General features: G+C 37.0%; 2 protein-coding genes across 3 annotated transcripts in view; one reads left to right on the forward strand and one right to left on the reverse strand.

Annotated features, from left to right (window-relative positions):
* ANO3 (anoctamin 3) overlaps window positions 1-26,883 on the forward strand; it is a 385,842-nt gene that overhangs the window by 314,871 nt on the left and 44,088 nt on the right. The window contains exon 15 of the mRNA XM_040638905.1: window positions 491-551. Coding sequence (XP_040494839.1) covers window positions 491-551 — 61 coding nt within the window. The remainder of the gene's footprint in view (window positions 1-490; window positions 552-26,883) is intronic.
* On the reverse strand, window positions 1,687-7,117 carry MUC15 (mucin 15, cell surface associated). Of its 2 annotated transcripts, XM_008686889.1 has the most exons (3): window positions 6,412-7,117; window positions 3,778-3,927; window positions 1,687-1,919 (listed from the first exon to the last, which is right to left on the reverse strand). In XM_008686889.1, the coding sequence occupies exons 1-3, from the start codon at window positions 7,100-7,102 to the stop codon at window positions 1,759-1,761; spliced, it is 1,002 nt and encodes a 333-aa protein (XP_008685111.1). In that variant the 5' UTR covers window positions 7,103-7,117; the 3' UTR covers window positions 1,687-1,758. The 2 variants fall into 2 exon arrangements, with proteins under 2 accessions (XP_008685111.1, XP_008685112.1); XM_008686890.1 differs by lacking the exon at window positions 3,778-3,927.

The raw sequence follows: 26,883 nt of genomic DNA on the forward strand, positions 1-26,883 counted from the left end.
ACCCATGGCACATTCTGAAAGATGTCAGAAAGTCGGGCTAGCACTGGGATACCTTTCCATTGAAAGCACTGGCTCGCTGGTGGAATTCTGCATTTTGTAACTTCCCCAGTCCTGGATGTTTTGATGACAGGAAGTGCAACTAGGTATGCCTCAACTGAAAAGCTAACCTTAGCTTGACAATCGGTGGCCCACAGATACTTTCTCAGGGTGCTAGAACCCCTTCTTGGCAGAAATGAAGGTGAAGTCCAAAGGGAATAAGACGGAAGAAAGAAGTAAAGGGGGAAAATGTTGATTCCTCACCTCTCCCCTTGAGAGAATCCTATGAAATAGTTGCAGGACCTATGAAAGGATCTCAAATCTTCTATTTACAAACCATAAAATAATGTGATTCCTTTTTGGAAAAAAAATCATAAAACTTAAATGTAGACTGTAATCACTAGATTGTTAAAATCAATACGTGACTAGTATTTTTGCTTCATTTTCCATTAAGGTGACATATTTGTTTGATAATGGAGGGACAGTCTTCTTTGCTATTTTTATGGCAATCTGGGGTAAGTATGTTCTTCTGTTACTTAATTGCTAGTCCTCATTTTCTGAGACTGTTGCTGTGTTTCTTCACGCACACACACACACACACGCACACCGTGTTATCAATTCAACAATGAAATCTCTTGCTTGGTTTGCCCTCTTCACACATTAACTGCTTCTTTGGGAATTTAACCCTTGCTCTAATCCCGTGGTCCCTAAAGCCTTGACCTTCCCATACTAAGGAGTATATTTTTCCTGCCGAAAGCAGATGGTGATGAAAAACAAACTGAAACATACTAGAATCCAAATTATGCTGCATGTACTTCGGCGTGTAAAAGTAATGCTCAGAAAATGTTTCGTTTGCATAATATTTCTATTTGTCTATTTTTTAACGTTACACTTTATACACTTAGAGATACAGAATCTATTCCATATATGATTAAACAATATCTAATACATAATAAATCTTGTTCTTATTCAACATCTTAAAACTGTAAAAATTATGTACAGGTATGTGCTTTGGCTGACTTTTTTCACCATGTTTCTCATTGACTCTTTAAAACACCCAATTAATTGAGTCCTCAAAGAAATCAGACAATTTAGAATTCCCCACACTTTGAAGAGAACTGATGCCTTTCCTGGTTAGAGTCAGCTTTCCTACCATGGTCCTGTTGAATGCAAAGTCAGTCATTGTCAGCGTGGCAATTCGAGGGGCTGACCATGTACGTGTTGAGACAGGAAAGTAAAATGTACTAGAATACTCTCACTCCCATTACCTTAATTTCCCAGGAACAGAAACTCTATATACTCTCTCTTTCTCATTTTAAGTCAGAATTTTTTTTTTAATTACTGTTCCAATTTTCCTTCAAGGGAATGCCAATCTTGATGCATGCAATTAGGGCAGTAGGGTTAATTAAATTATCAGGCAGGGCAAGCATCGTGAAACCTTTTAGTTTTACCTGATTCTCACAAACACTTCCCACTAAGAATAAAATAGACCACAATACAAATTAAGGTGACTCGATAGATGATTCAGCAAGGCCAAAAATGGTAAGAAAGGAAACCTTTTAGATGATTTATCCTCTGTGTTTCTGCTACTAGTCTCATACTTTTATAGTTCTCCTTGGCACAGCCACATGACAGTGATCTTGCTCCAGCTGTTGAAGATGGGTTTGTGAAAAGGCTAGGATGTAGCGATCATTTGCCGTCAGAAGCATGTTCCCCTTAGTTTTATACTGAGGTACGAAGTTGAGGTATGTCATCCATAGGAATGCCATCCCGTGCATTCTCTTGGCCTGCTGGCATAGATGAATCATTCACAGTTGAGTTGTAATAACTAGAGTTCCCAAAACTCGCATCATAAGGTTCTGGTGCATTGTCTAATCGCAGAACTAAAAGAGTAACAAAAAGAAAATGATTTTATGGTGACAGTCCTGGAAGATGCATGCTTAGGCACCCGCCAGACTATAGGAATTGTTCTGGATGAGTAAGTAGGTACATCTTTCTTATGGGCTTTGCAGGTATTGGTTTTGAAATTTTAAATAAGTATATATTTTTCAAGACACATCTCCTTCTGAGACTACGAGAACAGTTTAACTTCTAAAATAATTTTACTACTGGTGAACCAAAAATAAAGGAACTAAGGGAGAAATCACAATGAAAGTAGAGCAGTACTTTGTATGAAGAAGGACAGACATATGTCTCATTGACTTTTGAATCTTGTGAATTCAGAGCCTTGTCAACCATGTCCTAAATTTTTACTTCTGGTGAAAAAAAATAATTTTTTAAAAACTGAAGAGCATTAATTTTAAATCAGTGTCATTATTTTTCTAAGTGTCTCAATATATGTATGGTTGAGCCAGGGAAGACAGAGATGGAAGAAAGCTACTTGTAAAACCTTATGTTTCTTGGTGATAGATCCTAGTTATCATGCACTTGACATTCGCTAATTAATGATATGAGATTATTTTTTACTTTTACAATGAACAGCCAATTCTTACTTCCTTAATGATCTTGAATTTATTTTCAAAGAAAACTTGGCATGTGCTATGTATCTTTAAGTACTAAAGCAGTGACTAATTACTAATTAGATTAGTGATTTAATTATTCGGTTAGGTAATCTCATATCCTACCTATTCTTTAAGGCTTCTGTTTACAGATTGGGTGCCCAACAACCTTAGGGACTTGGGGGAGGTTTCTCAAAGCTGTCTTGAAGGAGGAAAGGAGGTATTGTGATTAAGTTATTCCATTATGCCTCAATCACATCTTAAACTGTATCAGTTTGATAGACTGAGCTTTTGCATGTGATTACAGGTAAAGAAAAGATTCTGGGGTTAAAAAAAAGTTTGGAAACCCCTGTTGTTGAAATCCTCTCCTATAATTTTGAAAGGTGCCACTTTTTATTTTATATGGCTTGCTAGAAACCCCCAAAATAGGACTCAGTTGAATTTACAATTAATGGGTTTGGTTCTGAAGATGAACAATTTGTCAGTCATGATCTGAACTTGGTAGAATCAACAAGACTTTACCGACAGGAGGTACCAAGGGCATTTAACTATTTTTTATGGTGGCAAGAGTCCTTTGTAGAACAGAAGACATTTTTTTTTTCCTGAAGTGTAAAAAAAAAAAAGATGAGTCAATTATTTGAAATTATTTCATTTCTGTTCTAATTAGTATTATATTAAGAATTAATTCAGTTCTTTATTCTTAGCAGCTACATTTCTCATTCATAGATATTACGGTTGGTCTTTTGCATCACATGAGTGAAAAATTCCTGTGTGATTTTATGTACTCAAATATACAGCTCTTTATAGATTCTGTTTTAGAGACTCATGAAGTTAATCGATTGAGGGCTATTGCATTTGTGTAAACTTTAGAAGAACTCCAAATTGGAAAAAGTGACTGTTCAAATTACTGCTGCTAAGAGATCCAACAGTAGCAGAGAATATGGGTGTGCAGTTACTTGCTAACAAAACTGGCCCTTTTTTCCTCAAGGGGATACCATTCTCTTCCAAGTCTATAGACATGTTTTAGGTTCTGGGATTTGGTTTACTTAGAACTAACTGTGACCACAGATCCATAATTATTTTGGTTATGTTCTTTGAGAAACAGAGAGTAGATCAGAATAAATCTTTCGTCTGTTTCTGTCATATGAACCTCCAGATCCCTTCTAGATAAGGTACTGAACAGTAGCATCCTCATTTAATTAAAACCACCCTGTGCAGGTGAGCTTCTAAAAGTTATTTTTACCTGGTTCGTTTCTGTCATCGTAAAGTCGCCGATGGGAAAATGAATCCGTTTTCCTTTTCCCACACAGCAAGTAGCCAACGAGGCTAAGCAACGAAGCACCCAGAATAGCACCTAAAATGGCCCCAAATACTACTCCTGTATTTTTATTCTCTAGGGAACAAAGAAAAAATAATTAACAGGTAAAGAAATAGAAAATAACTTTTCAAAGAAGAGAAATATATACATTGGACTTTCTTTATAACAAAGAATGTTTAAACAATATTGGTTTTTTTAAATGAGATAACAGTGATGTGTGTGTATTTTCTGAAGTACTGAGTATTTGCTATATATTGGCAAATATACCTCCTGATAAAACCATACTTCAAATTTTTAATTATGTTGAAATACTTCTTAGTTTCATAACTGTCTCTCATTCCTTTTTTAACAACAATAGTACTGAAGCGCCATGTGTATGCGCCATTAAGATCTAATTTCTATGTTGAGCGCTGTATTAAGTTTTTAATCAACTCTGAATCTCTAATGAATGTTAATGATGAAATGAACTTTGAGCTTGTTTCTATAATAACTGAAAAGTAAAAAGCTAATGGGAGTAAGTGGGTAACAGAAAATGAATCCACCACAGCCCAACTGAAAAGGCACTATAAGGGAAAAGCAGTATATCCTGATACAGGAGATTTCCAGATGCAATAAATAGACCAAAGCAAGATGTTTGCAATGTCTTGCACATTGAGAACAGATGTGCAGATCTGAGTTTAAGGGAGCCCAAAATTTTACTCTACCATCCCTTTTTACCAAGTACCTTATTTGAAGACTGTTAGTTATTAACAAACTATGTAATGCTCCCTGAATTCATATTTAGTGTTTGTATTTTCAAAGTTTTTTAAAAATTTCGTGAGAATATTACTAAGTAAGTGGGTGAGGGGTCTTATAAAGCCTGTAATTCTATATTAAAACCCATTTATAAAAAGAATTAACCTACACACTGGAAGCTCAACAACAAAACTACTACTAAAATAAAAGCAAAGCAAAGTTAACTGATTTTCTTTTGATTAAAGAGCAATGGTGGGCATAAGTACTCAGTATTCTTAGTATGTATATTAAGTTGATAGAGACAGAAGAGAGAGAATATTTATTAAAAATCTTTCTGATGTAGGGGCACCTGGGTGGTTCAGTCAGTTAAGCGTCTGACTCTTGATATCAGCTCAGGTCATCACTGTTGTGAGTTCGAGCCCCACGTGGGGCTCTACGCTGGGTGTGGAGCTGATTAAGAGTCTCTTTCCTTCTTCCCCACCCCCTACTCTGCTTGCGCTCTCTCTAAAAACAAAAACAAAAACAAAAACAAAAACCTTTCTGATGTAGTATCAGAGTATGTATGAATGAAAGGATGCATTAAAATTATAGCTAAAATGAAAATATATGTACATACAATCTGTTAGCTGCAGTGCTATTGTAAAGCCTAGATTCCAGAATTTAATAAAACTTTTCCTGTACACTAACGACTATCAAGTAGGAATGTGTATGTATGATTTAGTGTTTATATCACTAATATAATTTAGAAGTAAGTTGTATTGGAAATCATTGAATTCATGGGGGAAAAAGTATTTTTTAAAAATTTCAGGGAAAGACAAATACCATATGATTTCACTCATATGTGGAATTTAAGAAACAGAACAGAGGAACATATGGAAAGGGAGGGAAAAAAAGAGAGGGAGTCAAACCATAAGAGACTCTTAAGGATAAAGAACAAACAAGTTTGATGGAGGGAGGTGGGATAGGCTAGATGGGTGGTGGGCATTAAGAAGGGCACTTGTGATGAGCACTGGGTGTTATCTGTAAGTGATGAATCACTCAATTCTTCTGAAACCAGTGCTACACTATATGTTAACTCACTAGAATTTAAACAAAAACTTGAAAAAAAAATTTTCAAGGAAACAAAAACTCGGGTAGACCTGAAAAAATAAAACATGATGAATTTTCATTGAATATTAGAGATCTTTTCTGCTTTATGTTTTAAAGCTTGACATAATCCCTAAGTGAAAAATAAAAATGTTCCTATAATACACTTTTCTTATGATACTCACAGCTATATTCCATTTTTATGGTGTTCATTAGGTACTAAACTAAAAATTCAGGAGGATTTCCTTTTGTTGAGTTTATTCATATTTTTAAAAACCAATCAGTGTTCTGTTTTGCTGTGATTGCTATGTGGTATCAGATAATTTATAAATTCATTTATTTCATTCAGTTTTCGCATACATATATTTTTAAAGTTCAGTTGCATACTGTTCCTAAAAGCATGGGACAGTTCAGGCAGTTTTCTCAGATTCAGTGAAAATCGTTGCCCAGTGTCTCAAAACTGTACTACTGCCTCAGCCTAACCTACCTTTAATTTTGTCACGCTGTCTCATCACATTCCCATACAGTACTGACTACTGTATGCTGACTGAAGCCCAAAAATCCCTTCTCTATTTCCACTGAATATCATGGTTGCCCCCCAAAAGTGAGAACCACCTGTGCTGCTATAGTCTCTCTTTTTTTTTTCCCCAATATGGTATATTCTTTAGATGTAATCTATATGACTTAGTTTGAGATTCAGTTTCACACAAAAGGAAAGTTAAATCCATTTATATTTACCTTCTTGGGGATCTGACGTATTTGAGAAGATTTTTGAATTATTGGTAAACTTTAAGGTGGGCTGTAGAGTTGTTTCTCGGTAGGGGGTAAACCCTATGAAGCTCTCATTAGATGTGATGAGCCATTCATCTGGTTCTGTTATCATGGGGGTCACGGACGTGGTGTTTGGTGCCATAGAGAGGATGCTAACTGAAATGGAACTGTTGTCAGGAGTTTTCATGGTATCATTGGCTGAAGACCAAGGGAACTTTTCTGAAGATATAGCAGATGTAGTTTTGGGAGCTGCTGAGACTGGAAGAGGATTTTCATCTGCTATGGATGAGTTCCAAGACAATTTAGAAACAAAGCTGTGAATCAGAGGAGGGCTTGTGGGAGATGTAGGCATGGGTGTTGGATTCCTAGAAAAGTTGTTCGTTGATGAATTCCTGAAGACTTCTTTTGTTCTGTGGTGTTTATTTGATGGGTCCCAGAACGAGGAATTACTTGCCTCGGGATTGGAGGTTTCTCTATTTTCTTTATCTGAGCTTAAATTTGTGCCACCTTCCAAAAGAACGGATTCGTTTTCCATTGTTTTTAAGCCTGCTGCAATGCTTTGTGTTGTGTTTTTTTCTAGACTTTCTTCCCCATGGCTTCCAATTAATAGTAAACTAAACAGATTTGAAATCAAAAGAATTTTGGCCGAGGTCAACATTATAGCTTTTTTTGGTACTGGTGTTATTAAGGGGAATCTGAAAAAAAGAAAATAACAAGCATCTGAATTATTAAATGAAGTAGTGATTTTTTAAAAATGGATCTACATCTTTAAAGTAATAAAAATCTAGAGATATAATACTGAATTGATAATACCATACTCTATTCCAAAAGTTAGTTTTCTTTGGATTATATACTAAACCTAAGGTAAGTTCTATTTTCTATATATTTATTTCTTCTTTCTTTTAAGGAAATGCCATGCATAAACTTTGTCAAGCCACATACCACTATTCCACTATTTCAAAGATCATTTAGCTTGGGACAAGTTGAAATATTTATATATATTTGAAATATTATATATGGATTGCTAAGTAAAATATTGTAAATATAGGGCGTGTAGAGCTGGCTGATTTCTTTAACCTATTTAAGAAAATGTGTTTTTTATAAAGATATAATTTGGAATGTTTATTATGAAAATGGTGTTACTGATTATACTCTAAACATACCACTTTAAAGTGAATCAGTCGGGACCTCCAATTGAAAGCATTTTATTCGTACCTAATTTGAGTTATTTGAATTTTACATTAACATCCCTTTCTTCACAATACTTTTCATGATGCCCTTCTTCCTATGAATCCCAAATTAGGGAAAATCAGGAAGACTTTCAGATTTCGGGATATTCTTTCCTTGTATTCCCTTATTATATAAATGAAACATCTGGCTGGAAGCATGCATAGAAAAAAGACATATTTAGACAGTAGAAGAGTTGGGTTTGAAACCCTGGTCCAGACCTTCAGTCTGGGCATTGTCATTTTACCTCTGAAATGTGGAAGTGCTATAATTCATAGATAGGAGAATATGGGGAAAATATTTTTAAATTAGATTTATATTAAAATTCTGACTTATGAATAATCTGTGAAAAATAATCATCATAATAAGCAGTTACTTTATCATCATCATCATAATTGTACTGACATTGCAGTGTTCTGAAGACTCAATGAAATGATGTATGTAGAAGTTCTCTAATCAATACCTGGCCTAAAGTAAGCAACTAATAGACATTAACTTCCATTTTTTAATATGAAAATATAATAATATTTCTGCAAGTGCCTTACAGCTCAGAAAGTTTGCAATATCACCTCACCTGATCCTCACAATGATCCCTTGTGACAAGAAAAATAGCTTGTATCCTTATTTTGCAAAGGAAGAAACTGAGGTTCAGAGTGGCTAGTAGTGACAGCTAGTGAATGGAAGAGAAGCACAGAATCCAACTCCACTGACTTTCAACCTAGTTAGATGCTCAAATTTGAAATGTCTAAACTAATGATGTACTATATGTTGGCTAAATGAATTTAAATAAAAAATAAAATAAAATTTGAAATATCTTTAATATAAAAAATATTATTTTAAAAATGTTAGACTATTCCTCCTCAAACAATAAAGTCTAAAAACTGATTTCCTATCCTTTGAATTGGATCTTAGAGCTTATTTTTCACTAAAAGCCTCCAGGATGACTAAGATAAGGAAAGGGAAGACGTGCACCTGTTATTTTAAGGTCCAGTATTATGTGGCATTTCTTAAAAGCTCTCCCAGAAATGTTTACAATTATATTCAACCTTGATTTTTCATTAGGGTCTGAGGAGCCTCTAAATACTAGCTCTGATTTTCTTTTGGATTTAATTGCCCCCTCCCTGCTTAATGATATCTTACATAATGGCACAACTTAAATATGTTTATAATACATCCTGATACGTATTTTTCTTCAAAAGCTATTAGTAGTTAGTCCATACCTGTGGAATCCTAAGGCTTTTGAAATGTAATATCTTCCATGCCGTATGCTTATCACTTAAATAAATTCTACTTAAAAGGCAAGGCAGGGGTGCCTTGGTGGTTCAACGGGTTGGGTGTCTGACTCTTGGTTTTGCTCAGGTCATGGTCGCGAGATAGAGCCCTGACCCCAGCTCCGCCCTCAGTGGGGAGTCTGCTTGAAGATTCTCTCCCTCTACCCCTACCCCCTCTAAAATAAACAAATCTACTGGAAGGGGACTCTATATACTCCTGATACTCTGTTTCTTGATCTGGCAGGAATTACATAGGTGTTTGTATTTGTGATAGTCTCTGTTTATATTTCATTCACTTTTCTCTGATAGCCAAGAAAATGGATTTAGATCCTAAAAATTGTTAGCATCATCGGAAAACATATTACTACTCTGCTTTTATTAAATCAGATGCTTCACAAGTTTTCTCTCTCATTCTTACCAAAAACAAACAAACAATGAGGAAGGGATTATCAGTCCTTTTTTACACATTATTAAATGGAGTGTTTGAGTGACCCAGTCGATTAAGCATTGACTCTTGGTTTCAGCTCAGGTAGTGATATCAGGGTCATGAGATGGAGCTCCATGTGGGGCTCGTCACTCAGTGCAGAGTCTGCTTAGGACTCTCTCTCCCTCTGCCCCTCCCCCACCTCTTTCCAAAATAAATAAATAAATTGAAAAGAGTCAAGGACACAGAGTAGTGACTGAGGGATCGGGTTACGATTCAAACCTCAGCATTAAAGCTAGTCACCACTCATCTGTGTAACGGAAGTTACAAAGGAATATAGAAATTGGTTACAAAGGAATATAGAATTCAGCTGCTTTTTAGAACTTCTTGCCACCAACCTTTTTTTAGCACAGCTTCTCTAAATTTTATTATTTTACCCAAAGCAGTTTATAATACCATTATTTTAAACATGGGAAAAATACGGCCTTCTACCTTAAGTACCCCTCAAACACACTAAATACACTTTTTTCCTAACTAAAGAAAATCCCAACGATTGTCTCTATGATTCTAGGTGGACACCTTTAGCAGGTAGTTTACAAATTAACAAAATGTATCATCCCGAGGGCCTATAGTTCACCAGCACATTATTAAACTGATGCCTCACTCAGCACATTTAAAATATAATTCAGTTTAGTTTAAAAATACTTATATGTATATTTTCAGAAAAATCCCTGTCCTGTGAACTCTGCCAGTTCATAGCAAACATTATAGCCTTTTCATTATCTAATTCCAGTGGTCTGATTAAATTTATGAATTGTACTTAGCCACTCATTGTGTCATCATTATACATTTTTATTTGCTTTCCCTTTGTGGTTAGTTTCTCTTCCTAATGAAGTGGTCACCAGAAGGGAAAAAAACAGCCTTTAGCCGTTCTAATTTTCTCATGTTACATGAGGAACGTGGTATTGAGCTTTCACCCCCTTCCCGTAATGAGAATCCACATATCAAGAGTCAGCAAAGTGAGTTTTGTTGTTCCTGATTCACTTTGTAACATTGAACCACCAATGGGATCTCTCTACCCTTCACCCAGCTTTTGATTGTAACTTGAAAACCTAAGGTATTAATACCCCAAATGAGCCAAGCGTTCTGTTGCTGCCTATAATTCATCTCCAGGGAAAAGAGAGAAATGGAAGAGAGGGACAATGTGTGTTGTGAATACCGTCTGCAGTGTATTCCAAAAATAATACGGTGATGGGTAAGGCTTTTGTGGGAATTGGTTTTTTCCTGCTTTCCTGGCCTGACGGTGGAGGATAACTTTGCTTCTGCTCCTTAGCGTCCTTGCTCGGGTCCCTTCACCTTAAAGGGATAGAAGCAACCGGAAATTGAAATCGTCAGCTATTCAGAACCCCAGCCCTGGGCTTTTGTTGATGGAGGACCAGGACATTCTGGTTAAGTTCAACCCCATTCTGAATTGAACAAAACACGTTGTAAGCCCCAAAGGCTAAGGGAGGTAGTACAGAAGCTCTGAAAGGGACAATAAACAAGAAATCTGTGGCCCTTCTCTTGCACTTTCTTCTCGGCCTCTCTCCATCCCTAGAGTTTAAATATTTAAAGTATGCTGTATGCTCATCATATAAAGTTATGCTGGATGGTGGTTGGCATTCTTGTGTGTGCCCAGGTTCATCAGCCAGGTGCACCGTGAAGGCAGACAGAAGTGGGACCCAAGAAAAGGGCAATTGCAGGAGGAGAGTAAATCGGGAGAACCCAGGAGCGTCATTTCCCCTCCTGTTCTTTTTGCCCCTTCTGGCCCCTGGGTGGAAACTCGAGAGAGGAAGTTGGAGGGTGTAGAGCATAGGAACAGAGCTAAGATCATTACAAACTTGAAAAACTTCTATGATTAGAATTATTATAAAGGGGACAGAAAAAGAAAAGGAGTATTTCCTTTCCAGAAAAAAGAAAAGGAGCATTTTGTGATACTTTGAAACACAGATTCTAAACCTTTCTACATATATGGAACTATTTTTATTGTTTCTGGTATTTAACAAATTTTAAAATATACCTTCAGAAGGTGTGAGTTGCACTGTTTGTTTTTTTAATAATTACTCTATGCAGAGCAAATGAACAGTTTTCTCCCCTGTTTCTGGTGTTGGCACTAAAAAGCGGTTTCACGTTACGACTTTTGTATGGAGGGCTGCAGAAGGTGGTTAAGAGAAACACAGCAACCATGGCCATTAAGGGAAGCAAGTCCAGACTCTGCATAATTTTGGTTCCCCTTAAATGCAAAGAGTCATTATTCTGCCAGCCTTCTTGTTATAACTGAGTCATACCCATTTTATATCAAGCTTTAAAAATAAGGAGGTACCCTGGTTTGTATCAGGCAGTCAACCTATGCAAGGGAAGAGAAATGCTACGTATTGGCAAGTCAATCAAAATCCGAACTTTTAAATTACAACATTGGTTCAGGTGCACTGGGGGTACTATAGAAACACGTTTCTGCAGCGAAATAACTAAACAATACATAGACTGTGCTACTTCTCTTTGTTGCTTTTGCTTGTTTTTTATTATAGATCTCAGGCTACAGGTTAAGACAGATGGGTTTTGTTTTTCTTTGTCATAGGAAATTCAGTCTGACATTAGCCAATATCCCAGGCAGACCCTGCGTGTTACTCTTCGGCGGCCTTTACACTCTTGAACAGTATTTTGCTTTTCCTAAATGAAAAAGCTGCAATAAATGACATAACCAACTATGCTTCTAGAAATGCCTCTTTTAATAAGAGCATTTTGAAAGGATGAGAACACTTAGTAGTCAGAAAGGAGGATTGTACCTGAGGATGGTAGGCATAGCATTTCACTTTTATTTGACTTGAAAAGAAAGACAAGGCTTTCCTTCAGGAAAAAAAAAATCAAGTTGTTGAACATAATTCTAATTAAAAGACTGGGGTATGCAGACATCCAAGAAAAATATATAGAATGTCATACTCCCTGCTAATTTGAGCAATGTTAGTCATAATCTTCAGTGCTGAAAGAATTAGGTGGGAGAGTATCAAGCTTAGAAAGAAAAACTGTCTCCAGAATATTCTGGACCCAAATTCCCAAGCATGGAGTTTTCAGCCTTTTATTATATTTCACTGTCGGTAGAAAATGCCTCAATGGATCAAATAGAAAGTGCTAAACAGTCAATCGACATCCCTTTAATTAAAGGAGCCTTACATTGCCACAAACTGAAAATAATTTTAAGAAACTTCATCCACACCTTCATTCCATAAGATGTGTTCCGTAGCAACTGACTTAGCCATTCAGATTTCCAGTGAGCACCAATGTACACACATGCCATGCTAAGTGAAATAGTTACATAAACAACATTTGGCCAATTTTTTGATTAATAAAATCTTTGGGAAAAGATGTATAGAAGCTTGTAATTCATTGTATTCAAAGATTTTTTTTCAAAAACTGTCATATTCTAATACTTTGGCAAGATCCTTAAAACCCAAATGCATAGTTTAAATCTAAATAATCAATTCATATTTATGCCATTTCCACTTTAAACACCGTGGAACTTTTACTAAGATCTGACTTATGGCAACTCTCTTGTAGTCATGTACAATTTTAAGTAAGGTTTTTATTTAACTCTCCAGCTGGTTTCATCATCAAGCGAATTTGGCAGTAATTCCTAAAGCTAAGTCACTTAGTGCGAATGCTCATTTGGAAGATAATTATTTAATGAAACAACTACCTGTTTTTATAAGGGTCTCCGTAGCTACTTGCCAGACAGTCCTGTCAAAAGTTGAGCCTGCTTTGATTCTCTTTGGCAAATAAATAAAAGAGAGCCAGAGGCAGAGAGGAAAGGAGAAAGGAAAGGAGAGGGGGGGAAAAGGGAGAGAGAATGAGGGCGGAGAGAGAGAGATGGGATCTTAGGTAACCCAGTCCACACTTACCTTCAGGTTTTGGGGGTATTTACAAACAGGAACTGAAATATCACAGACAGCTGTCCTGGCTGGAATGAGTCTGCCGAGCATTAGAGAAAGCAGATGGGTTAAGTATGACAATGTCCCACTGAGCAGGAGGGTGTCAGAGAAACAAAGTTACGTGGAGCTGGCCAGATCTTGCTTGTGTAATAGAGTACCCAAGAACCTGACTGACCTGCTTCTCAGCTGTCAGCACGAAGATATCACCTCATTCAGACCTTTAAAAAAAATAAAAGCCCAACCCTCCAGGTTTCATAGGTTGATCGTTTTGACTTTGGGGCAGGCTGGTTCTCTTGAGCAGTGGCAAAACAAGGGGCATCCATTTCCTGCCCTAAATGAAAAAAAAAAAAAAAAGGACAAAGACTCTGGTAATATCCCCTGGTGTATCAGGAGTTTCTGGCACATGCTGGATTCGCCCTTTTCAGATGAGGAAACCAAAATGACTCATGCCCTGCACCTGTTACTCTGTGTGAGCCCCATGTTGTTCTCCTATATCATAAACAAACCTGTCTTTCCCATAGTAGGATGCCCTCTTTGTGTACCAAAAACCTGAATGGAGAAAATACAGCGTCATCAGTAGTGAGGGGCCTTGTCTGCAGTACACTGAAATCAATTTCATAGAAAGTCACACTTAACATAAAGTGAATTAATGTGTATTGGGATCCTTGAGAAAGCTGCCAAGCGTTCAGTTAGAAATAATCACCAGGATTGAGATGGGCTTTCTTGCTGACTTTCAGGAGTTTGGGGAGTCACTGGGGCCTGTGTGAGAATGTCCACATGATCCTGAGTAATCCTGAGAGCCTTCTCAATTAAGTAGTTTCCATCCTGTGTTCTCTTTGCTTTTACTCTCAATTTAGAAGCTGGAGAGTTTCAGAAGTGCCCAGGTAATGCCTGACTAAATACTGGAGTTGAATAACAACCTGGCATGCTTCCTTCACTTCCTTCCACAGCTTATGAAAGGGAGCGGAGTGAAACTGCACTTTCTGGGATATTCTGCACACCAGTATTTGGGGCCTGGCGCCAAGGCCCGTTCAGCTCAGTACATCTGAGATTCACGCTTAGTTTCTGTTGTGCAAGGAGGTAGGTTTCCTACTGCTGGGAGAGAAAATGAAACTTTAGCTAAAGTACAGGAGCTTCAAATTGAATGTAAAGAATCTGCCCAGTTAATTGGCCTCAGGAAAGAACAAGGTAATGCTGTAGTTTTAAATTTTATGAGGTCCAAAGGCCCCTTCAGAGTATGATTAGAAATTAAACCAACCCCTAAAAAAATGTTTACTCAAAGGATATTTAAGCCGTATCTGCACGGGTATGAAGAAAAGCAAGTTGAATTTAATCAAACAACTGGTTACTGAGCAATGGCTTAATAGAATTCAATTGGTTATTTTCAGATTAGTCAGTTACTAGGAAAAAATCCAACTAACAAAATATTTTCTGTCTACTTAGACATCTGAGCATGACTTGGCAGGGTTGGGTGTGCCATGCCCTTAGGGATTTTCCTAGATATGTGTATGAATATCATTACCACTTTCTGACTTGACCAGGGTAATTATGGCCTGTGCCAGGCATGGAAATTACAAGGTACTTTTGCTACAACTCTCTGCTTTCACTGTGTAAGCGTCGAATCTCAAATCCCATGAACCCCTTTATTGAAGACTCTACCTTTGTCCTCAGAATCCTCTTCATCGTTGCCCTCCTGACAACCATAACCAATTGGTTAGTAATGACCCTAGAGATAAACCCTATTTACCCTCCCTGTCATGAGCACATCTGGAAGTAAAGTCATAAAATAAGAAGTATGCATGCATTTAATGCCTCAGTGGTTACTTAGCCCATTTACTTATGATCAGACATCTTTGTGAAATCACCTGAGTTGTAGTTAAAAAGTAATTTCTTGGTGCGTCTAGGTGGCTCACTCGGTTTAACGTCTGCCTTCGGCTCAAGTCATAATCCCAGGGTCCTGGGATCGAGCCCTGTGTCAGGGTCTCTGCTCACCAGAGAGACTGCTTCTCCCTCTCCCTCTGCCTGCTGCTCCCCCTACTTGTGCTCTCTTTTTCTGTCAAATAAATAAATAAATAAAATCTTTAAAAAAAAAAAAAAGAAGAAGATGAAGAAGAAGAAGAAGAAGAAGAAGAAGAAGAAGAAGAAGAAGAAGAAGAAGAAGTAATTTCTTGCCAAACAAGTCTCAGTGAGATACATTCCCAAGTATATACCATGTTCTAGATAAGACCAATCCCATGTTGGTCTTGTTTCTCCAGGGGAACGCAACGATAAGGGATAACTAGCTGGCAATTTAGTCATCCAGGCCAGCTGAGATGACACATGGTACAATGCCTATCTAATTATTTTGTGCTTACCTACTATGGTACCTTTCATCTGGCCCTCTCCAATTGCTTCACACCCATTAAGTCTCACAATACTTATTGGAAGAACGAAATGCCTTCTCTTTGTTTGAAATGGTGGAACTGATAACAAGTAGAGTTACTAGAACATGAAGTTACATTATTGTCACTGATGGGTTTGAAAGTTGAACTAGAATATAACTTGGGACCATGCTTCAAATAAAATTAAAACATTGTTCTGGATCCAAAATGGTATCCCTTATATATAAATCGTATAGCATCACATGCCTGATGCTGATGCCACACACAGGGAATTAGTTGCCATAGATCAAATCCATTAATAGCAGGTTTTGAGTTTGAAACATGGTGTAAACTGAATTCATGTTTTATCTCCCCCACAGGATCATGGATGCTTTAAGAAAAAAACATTTGATTAATAATAAAACAAATAACATCATGGTTATATTATTTGAGGATAATTTAATGACCTTCTTCAGAAATACAATGGAAATTGATGGCTGGAAAATTTCCTTATGGTTGATAACATTTGTTTCAATATTATGTTAGAGAAATCGAGGGATTATTCTCATGAGTGCTAACGATTGTTTGACATAAGCTTATCTTTTTTCCTAAGTCATGTGGTATTATAATATGGTCTTCTTCATTTAACAATAACTTTATGGAAAGATTAAGTGTTCCATTTTATTGCTAAGGACATTCTACAACAGCACCCTTTGTTAAGTAGAAGGTGTGACATAGCATATACATATATGCAGGTGTGCATACTTGCACGCATACCTACATAAAATGAGGAGCTAAGGAAGGTTGTAAAAACCTGATTTGAAAGAGCATGATATATCACATACAAACTTTAATTCAGCTGTAGTTCAGAGAAGCAAACAACGTAACTATAACAAAACATGTTGCATTCCTCTCTACACATTTATGTGAAGATGTTTGCTTCATAAATATCCTCATAAAGACAAAAGATTAACCTAGAGTTAATGCTGAAATCTCTCATTGTAGCAAGAAGTAATACATATCCATGGAGAGCTGAACCAATTGAAAACCAGTCAAAAAGCCCATTGATACCCTTAAGAGATGTGTTTATAATAAAATCTTAGATTTTATGTTTAATATCTATCAAATTTTAGAATAAATTTTCTTCTTTTGTTAGTCATAATGATAACTCAATTCAGATTTTTTAAAAAATAAGAGCCTCATGTTCACAAGAAATTTTAAAAATTATTTTAATTTCTTTTTCTTACTCCTCAAATGACAATAGCTAGTTTTATTATCTAAATTTTATTTGTTAGAAGTACGAGAAGATAATAAATACTTTCAGACAAAATATAAAGGATAATATTCTGAGACAGAAACAGAACAGAAGTAGATTTAAGGATAAAATGAAACAACTAAAATTTTACAATAGTAAAAGCTTATGGCAAATGTATTTTAAGGGGTATGAGTTAAGTATAAAAGACTAATATAAAAGTTATATTTTAAAATGTCCATTTTTATAGTGCACTGGAAATTACATCTTTTGCAAATATTTACATATATGATAAAAAAGAATTTCTGGATGTCCTTATAAAATTATACAAAAGGATAAACAATTTTACAAAATGATTTTAAAGCTTATACAAAAATTTTGAAGACCACTGATTTAGTGTGTTACATTTTCACTAATTTCTAAATAATGCTTAAGCTTCAAGCTGTTCATAGATACAGAATATTTTATTGGGCATTTTTCTGTACTAATTAGGCCCTGACACAATAGGAGTTCACTATGCCTTTTCAGCTCCCCTTCCAGTTCCATCAAGGAGAAAAAAAAAGCCAGAGAGAGCATGGGGGGGGGGAGGTTATTGCTAAAAGGTGATGGAGACATTTTGAAAGTAAACACTACCTTCTTCATAGCATTACCATTGCAGGCATGGTCACGCTCTGCATATGTTACCAGGATAGCTTTGTTAGCATAGGGTAGCCCCACGGAATCTTCATTCAATGGCAGAACTCTGGGGCTCTTCCTCTGGCTGGGTACTGCAGGCTCATCATCACCCAGAGAGCAGTGGGAATGGAGGAAAGGCTCAGGCTACCGACTCACAATTTTCTTGTTGAATCCTGGCTTTGCCACTTAACTGGTTTCATAACCTTGCCTAATCACCATCGCATTTCCAAGACTGCTTTCTCATTTGTAAAATAGCAAGAGTGACACCTACATCCTAATCACCTGTGGGGAGTCAATAAGATAAGGTAGAAAAACACTTGGTAGGGTTCAATAACTATAGTTATAACTATAATAATTTTTGTTTAGAGATGGTAGAAATTAAAGCGTCAGCATCACTGTGAACAGAAGTTGAGCTGACTCCAACCAAACATGGAAACACTGATATTAAATTATTTCGAGTTTGTGTCTATACCTTGGCACATAGTAGTTGCTCAATAAATAGTAATTGAGTGTAAAAAATGAAATAATTCAGGGCTCCTGGGTGGCTCAGTTGGTTGGGTGTCTGCCTTTGGCTCAGGTCATGATACCAGGGTCCTGGGATCGAGCTCAACGTCAGGCTCTCTGCTCAACAGGGAACCTGCTTCTCCCTCTCCCTCTGTCACTCCCCCTGCTTGTGCTGGCTCTCTCTCTCACTCTCTGTCAAATAAATAAAATCTAAAAAAAAAAAAAAAAAGAAAGAACGAAAAGAAAAATGAAGTTTTTCCAATTTTATTTCTCCGATTTTAATTGATTTTTTTCCTGATAGAGAGGCTTTCCCTAGTCATCTTTATAAAAACTACAATCCTCCTTTCCTGACCCATTTTAATCTTTTTAATCTCCTTTCCTGCATTATTTTACCCACAGCACTTATAGTCACTTAACATACCCTTTACCTTGTTTTTGTTGTTTATTGTCTGTTCCTGTACTAGAAAGTTCATGAAAGTAAACATTTTGGTCTGCTTTCTTAATTGCTTTATCCAAAGAGCTAGAATAACTCCTTGCATAGACTATATGCTCAATAAGTGTATAAACGGATGAATTAAATGAATGAGTAGGTATATAAACAAATAAATAGAATTAACCATAATAACAAAAAAATGTGAAAATACTAAGTGTAAGACATCTGCAAGCTCACTTTCCTTCTACCTAAAATATTCTTCCAATTGTTGGCTCTTTAAAATATAGAATCAGATTTTTTTTCACTTAAGGTTATTTCTTGGGCATCTTTGTATGATAGTACATGTACATCATTGGGCATTTGCTGTAGCAGGTGATAAAGGATGGGGGCTAGTTTACAAGAAGAGTTGATTTTAACTATGAGTTCATAAATCTTCTGTTACAGCCAATGAGAGTGTAGATGCTATTGCACGTAAGTGTAGGTAAGTGAGTAGGTGTGGTTTTAGGGGATAATTTCTTCTGAATACTTTATTTCGAATGATGAGGGAGACAGCAGAATTGCAACTGAGAGTGATAAGAGTGTATGTGCTGGATGTTAAAAGAGAAAAGAGAAGGTATGATAGCCTGGCACAGGTCCGTTCAAGTCATTAATTTAAAACAAATCAACTCACCCAGCATACCTGTCTTTTTCTCCAGTGATGTTGGTGTGCTTGGGTACAGATAGACAATAGGTGGAGTGTTGTTTTTAACTAGGGTCATGTTCAAACTATGAGTTTATGACAAACTGAGACAAGAGCTAGAGCTCTGAGGGTGTACGCAGGTGGGTGAGTATAATGGCAGACCATTAGAATCATAAAGAAGAAAGTGAGGGCACCAGGAGCAGAAAGGACAGTCAAAATATGATGGAGTTGAGGATTGAAAATCTTCTCCAAGCGTCAATGGATTGAAAATCTGGGTCAAAGGGTCGTTGGAATTGAAGTTTATAGGGAGAGAGCTAGACGAATGGAGGTGATAATTGGAGATTTTAGAGAGTTTGCAGTCATTGATCAAAAGTGTGCTGTGGGAGTACATGAGTGCAATAGACTAGGAGAAAACAACTAGAAAGAACTATCTAGAACTAGGAGAAACTATCTAGGAAGATAGAGCTGAGGTTCCAGAAAGATTTTCTGTGTATATTGCTGTTTCCAAGAATTATTTTAGGAATTATGTTGAAAAGAGTTACACTAAGCCAAGAGTTTAAAAATCTTAAGGTGAGCTAGGGAAGTGTCCCCAGGGAGTGGTAGATGACTTCCACTGAGAGAGGTAGTAGGAAGTATGGGTTGATAACATGAGACTCAAATCTGTGAATGAGGAGGGAGAGGAAATGGTCTTGAAGCAGCAATAAGGAGCAGCAAGAAATACACCACCTCATCTTCAGTCCCAATTGGTATGGGAGACAAATAGCTATTACCTGAGAATGCCATATGAAAATTGGGGTTCCAGGGCTGTCCCAGGTTTCAGTGAGCACAAAGAGGTGAGGGGATGTAAGTTACTGTTGATGACTCCGAGCAAAAGAGAATATAGTGAAAGTTTCTCAGTGTTGGAAAGGAGTGGGAGATGGTCACAAAGGCAATCTGTTTCCCTGAAACTAGAGGATCAAAATCTGAGAGTTAAGGGATGATCTGGTAATCCTGGTCTTGAGATAACTGCTATGAACAGAATTAAGGAGCACAGTGACTGAGTCATGATGGACCCAGTTGCAGGTGATAATAGAAGGAAAAGGTGTGTGTGTAGGATAGGGACATGGGGGCATCTTGCTAAGATGGAGAGTTCTGGGCTCCCTCTAGACTCCTGCTCATAGAGGAATTCTGAAGTGAAGCCTCTTATTCCTAGCACCCAAAACAACTGCTCAGCTTTGCAAGTGGCAACCTGCTGGAAAATGATATTGCTCTCTTTAAGTACACGATATTCTGTTGTGCGGAAGTGCCCCACAGCGGATTCATTCCTGTATGATGGGATATACCGTCATGCAAGTTTCCTGCTTTTAGAGCCCTGATTTCGTTACTAAGTGTAATCTCCTTAGATGACTACTGCTCCGTTTATCAACTATGCAATTTATGTTTATAGGGACTTCATGGAGTTACAACGAGCCGTAAATATAATAAAATGGCAAAACTGGCAGGTGGATAATATAACTTTTGTCACCTTGAGGAAAAGGTTGATTTATTAGTGCTTTCTAAAAAAAATATTAAGGCAGATAATTAGAAGATCTGGGCATCTCTAATTTGTTTTTTTCTGGCTGGAAAGTTAGAATAGCTAAATAATAATCATGGCAGCAGCAGCATACAGAATTTATTTGCTGAGTGTCCCCAGCGCTGTGCCATGACCTTGCAAGGGGCACAGTGAGGAAAGAACAAGATGCCAACGCTAGGTCTGTCCACTCTGAAGAAGAGTCTTGATTTGTTTTTTGGCTCAGAACCCAAGGCAGAAGAGAAAGGAAACTTATCCATGACCTGAAGGGGATTTTGAAATCAAGTTCACGGACAAGAAATAGCAATGACAAGTGCCTTTCTCATCCATTTAGACTCGAAGCATTTTAAACACTTTGGAGAGAACAATGAAAACATGCTGTGTTTAACCAAGCTGACAGTTCCTAGAAGCTCTTAGCTACAAAACAAGAAAGAAATTTTTGTATGGAATCAGGACAGAATCCTTAAAGGAGGACACTTAGGATTATTGGGAATCCTCCCTTCGAACGAATATTTGAAGCTAGTAAACCTGCCTTAGGAGTCAGAGTGATGTGGGGCACACAGTCAAGTTCATTTGGGGCAGGAAAACTTTATTTCTGAACTTTGGTATCATCATCAGTAAAACAGCAGTAAAAAAATCATTTCTTATACATGGAGCTGTTGTGAGGATTTAGTGAGTTAACATGTGTGAAACATTTAGCGGGATGGCTGGCATACATGTGAGTGATACATTACTGCTCCTCATGGGAAGGAGACACACAGTTTTGCAAGCTAAAAAATATGAACAGAAAATGAGCTATGAATTAACTAAACTGGGGAAAATCACAAATTTACAAGTTTTAAAAATCTCCAAATACATAAAGTCAAAAATCTAGAGAAGTAACAATATTTTAATTAGCGAACTGCCTACCATATTTCTGTAATGCTTTCTGTCCTGCATTTCTGTCTGTGTTTTATTAATTTACCTTTTAATATGACGTTTAAAAATATTTCAGAGAATGTATAGAAAAGCACTTCAGTCTTTCCTCTTCCTCTAACATGGTGAATTGAAAGTCTTTTTTGTTGATAGTTTTGAAAAGTTTATTTCAGCTTTATAATTCATTATTGGTAGTGTTATGCATTTCTAATATAAATTTGAGAAGGTCTCTGGTGTGTTTCAGATATGACTTGAAATTTAATTTTTTTAAAGATTTTATTTATTATTCAAGTGAGATGGGGGAGGGTCAGAGGAAGAAAATCTCAAACAGACACTGCACTGAGAGTGAAGCCCGACGTGGGGCTTGATCTCATGACCCTGAGATCATGACCTGAGCCGAAACCAAGAGACATCTACTTAACTGACTGAGCCACCCAGGTGCCCCATGAGTTGAAATTTTAAAAATAATTTTCCATAGGGTAGTTTTTGGCTCCTGTACTTCAGATCTTATTTCTCTTGCTTTATCACTGCCGGACACCCCAAAACATGCCATCTCTCCATATAATCGCTGGGCTGGCACCCGAGTCTGCACATGAAGTAAAAGGAGTTTTCTCAGAATCCATTGCTCTCTTAAGATAGTTAATAATCACTGAACAATTTGTGGAATTATCTGCAAACCACATAAATATATCTCCCTAAACACAAACTAAATGTATCAACATTAGATTAACCAACTGTCAAAAACACTCAGGGCCAGTCTACTGCACAGTATTTGAGGAAGTCAGAGATTCTGGCTGTGTGTAAAGGGAGCTTTTAGGCACATCAAAATTATAAATATACACGATTCAATCATTCTTTGACTAAGTAACTATTTGCTTGAATTGTGGCCCAAGAAGCATTAAGTTTGCTTCTGCATGTCTGTCTCCACAAATTCAGATATAGTGGTCCAATAAAATAAAGTAATCTCTTTAGACAATTAAGGTATAAGCATGTATCAAAATTTTATCAGGGTTTTACTGCAAAGGAAAAGTCCTCTAAGAGATCGATGCAAAGATTTCTGTCTTAGTAGAGGCAGTTATAAGAAAAGAGAGTGGTTGGTAATCATTTTTAGACTCCAAACAGCAACAACAAAAACAGAAAAGATTTATGGTCAAAGAACTTTAGACTGTTGATTGATGGAACACGGAATGGCGAGCAGCCAACCTCCCAGAAGTTCTCACTCTCATTTAGGTCTTTTAGAAATTTGTAGAGAAAGAAAGAAAGAAAGAAAGAAAGAAAGAAAGAAAGAGAGAGAGAGAGAGAGAGAGAGAGAGAGAGAGAGAGAGAAAGAAAGAAAGAAGAAGAAAGAAAGAAAGAAAAAAGAAAGAAAGAAAAAAGAAAGGAGGGAGGAAGGAAGGAAGGAAGGAAGGAAGGAAGGAAGGAAGGAAGGAAGGAAGGATGGAGGAAGGAAGGAAGGAAGGAAGGAAGGAAGGAAGGAAGGAAGGAAGGAAGGAAAGAAACAAGGAAGGAAAGAAAGAAGTATTCTTAAACATTTCATCTGTGATGCTAATTTCTTCCCAGAAAGATGTTGCAAATTATACAGCTTGAAAAGTTCTATCCCAAACCATGTTTGGAGTAATTTTTCCTTTGGCACAGAAAAAGGTCAGCATTTGTAATGGATCTGAATTTCGGCCAAATATCTTCCTCAGGTAACTTAACCTCCAAAAGCTTCAATTTGCTTATCAACTGAGTGAGATTAATAACCTTGTATTTACCTGGGTTGTTGTGGAAATGATACTGGTTAATTTAAAAATAGCTAGCACAAAGTCTGGGACATTGTAAGTGCTCAATAAATGCTAGTTCTCTTCTTCCTCTTTGGGAATATGATGCAACTCATTTTCACTTTCTTGTATGCTCTCTATAAATAGACAAATATGCTCTCAAAAACATAAGTTTTGAATTGAATTATTTACTCTAGAAGCAGTTTTACAGTCTTAAATACAATATGAATCATTTGGTAGATTATGGGCAAAAGAAAGTATGTGGAAACTGACCAAGACTGAATTTGTGAATCAATTGAAATATAAATAAATGACAATAGCTTTATTTTTCCTGCAAGAAGATATACAATATGTTTAAATTTTATAAAGTAAATTTTATATTGTATATCTCTTATGCAGTAGAAACCAAGACCTTTGCCTATATAAAGTTCCTATGGATAACAACTAACAGAATGTTGAAAAAAATGGTTATGGTAATTTATTATACTATTAAAATGAATTAAGCATAATTTGACCACTTACAAACTGTACCTCACTTAATTCATTCAATGCCCCTATGAGGATGATTTTACTACTTTCACTGTAAGTTGTGAAAATGGAGGGTTCTCATTATGTAGACATTCGTCCAAGGCATCTGTCACACAATTAGAAAAGTGGATAGGCAGCTTTCAAACCCAGAACATTCCTACTCCAAGCCATTTTCTTTCTCCAGCACCACATTGCCTTTCCTAGATGTTGTGTTTTTGTTTTGTTTTGTTTTGTTTTGTTTTGAGGATTGCTGTAACTTGATCAAGAAGATACATTTTACGATGCTTATGATAAATGCAAAGTTAGTCATTTCTTTTATAGTGACTGTCATTCACCTGTGGTACCAAGTACAGTTCTAATTGAAATGTACCCAATTCCAGAGGGATGCTTGTAAGGAAAAGGCAAATATTTAACAATGTTTAGGGCTCTGGCACTGGCTAGTCAGAATGAATGCAGACCTCAGTTCCAGAGCGCTTTGTTGGAGGCCACAAACTGTTTCAGGGGTAAACTGGACAGGTGTCCTGTCCTGGTGAAGCTTTCCTGGGAAGGACAGACCAGTGCATGAGGGGTGTGAGGCAAGTCAGGGACTCGGTTATGAGTTTGCTTTTCCTTTTTTCAGTCATAAATTAACAACTAGTATGGCCATACCTTTGAGTATTGGCAACATACCAGCCTTAAATAGACTGTTCAAGAAAAATACCTTGGAGGGAATTATCAAAATTTTAATTATAACTGTTTTATCGGTGGTGAGATTGTAGGTGATGTTTAGTTTCTTCTTTACAGTTTTAATTCACTCAGCATATATTTATACTGAAAGACCCTGTATGTCAGAAGTCAATCAGACAAGGCGGTGTTCCAGTTATTTTTGCTGCTATTTCTACATTTGTAATCAGAAAATGTTCAACAGAATTAAGGAATATAAGTGTATCAAATAGTTGAATGGTAAGATGAAGAGAGGGCCTGAGAAAAATTAATCCTGTGTTTAAAAGGTTACATTGTATTTTATAAAAATATATGGCAAAAGCTGACAAGTTTTTATTTGTGTGGACTCCGATAACCACCTCCAGTGACAGAAGAGTTAGCTTTAGAGGGACTGTTAATGTCAAAGTTAAGAGTCTGCTCTGGTCCAGATTGTCGTGAGAGTTCTCACTGGATTTTAATAGGACATCGTGCTGTTTCTGTGTTGCTTCTTATTTCTAAATGAATTTTCCTAGGGGAAAAATGATCAAGTCTGATTTTAGGAATCGGTGAAGATTTTCAGTACTGAAAGTCCAAATGTTGGCCTTCCCTTGTTCTTAGAACCTAGCTATTTGTGGTTTTCTTTGTTACTTAATATTGTTAGCAAGGAAGAAGAAGGGGAGGGAAATTGGAAGTCAAGTCAGAGAGAGACTGCATGTCCTTAGACAAAGAGGAAATTTCACAAGACAAGCGAGTCTTGACAAACCAGTTTCACGCATGCTTGGGTCTTGTACCATTCAGCCCAAATATTCAGAATCTGTCACTTCACACATATTTAAGCTCCTTATATTGATTAGCCTGCTTTATCCTGATGGAAGGAACTCCATTAATTACATTTTTGTAAAGTGCTAACCGGAAAAAGAAAGAAAGAAGGTAGCTTTCATGGAAATGTAAAGTGTTCCACATTCGTGGCTCCTGCGAATTGTACAACCTGTTTTGTGAGGTTTCTGTTTCTACCGCATGTATGGTGATGTTGCAATACTGTGTGGGAAAGGCACCTTATGCTCGAGGATGTAGCTGAAAATAAATCTGGGGAGTGGAAGGTCTTTAGTGGTACTCCGGTGTTATCTACGTTGGCAGTCTCAGAAGCGTTTCTCTGATAAACTATTGTTTCAGCCGGGTCTTCTTTTGAGATGGTTTTAAATCTTTATCTCTTCTGATGAAAACAATACTTGCAATTCCTTTTTGTTCTTCATATTCGGGCATATTTAACTTCATTTGTGTTCGGAATTGACCTCTTTCCCCGGCCCCATCTCCGTGAGCCCCACCCCCTGAAGTGCAGTGAAGTTGTTTTTAGAACTTTTTAAGTAATAATGACTTTTCCACATAAAATTGAACTTGATGGCTCAATGTATAAAACAGATATAGTATGGACTTCTCTGATGAGGGACTCTCTTTCCCTGTCTCCATGGAGCATAATTTGAAAACCTCTGGAATAATGGAAAGAGCATGTGACCAGGAGTTAGAGTCACAAACACTCGGTTCCACTCAATAATTCAATGTAACAGTTATTGAACATGTCAGTGTGCCAAGCACTAAAAATGCTGAGGGAAAAGGCATTCTAGAAACTTAACTTCAAGTGTAGGAAAAAGCAGACATAGGGAAAAATATAGTAAAGCGTTGTAGATGCTTTGGCAGATTTCTAGACGAGGCCCGTGTTACTTGTCAACCACTCTGGGCCTTGTTTTCTCTAAATTTGAAATAAATAACTTGGAACAAACTATATAGAGAATCTAACCTGCTTGAGGGGCACCTGGGTGACTCAGTCGGTTAAGCATCTGTCTCTTGGTCTCAGCTCAGGCCTCAATCTCAGGGTCATGAGTTCAACCCCTGCCCTGGGCTCCACACTGGGCATGGATCCTACTTAAAAAAGAAGAAGGAGAAGGAGAAGGAGGAGCAGGAGGAGGAGGAGGAGGAGGAGCAGGAGGAGGAGGAGGAGGAGGGGGAGAATCTAACCTCTTTGAGATGCATAACTTTACAATTCTGTCACTCTGCGCCATTGACTTTGGATCACAAGGAAAAGCCTTTGGAAATGGACATGAGGAAATAAATGGAAGTTCAAGATGCAGCATGTGTATCTTTGAAATTTAAAGTGAGAAAAGTATGTCATTATAGTCAGAGAGCAGGAGTAAAAAAATAAATACAATGTATGGTTGCTA

Source organism: Ursus maritimus, unplaced genomic scaffold, assembly GCF_017311325.1.
Source record: "Ursus maritimus isolate PB19 unplaced genomic scaffold, ASM1731132v1 scaffold_23, whole genome shotgun sequence".
Taxonomy (NCBI): Eukaryota; Metazoa; Chordata; class Mammalia; order Carnivora; family Ursidae; genus Ursus; species Ursus maritimus.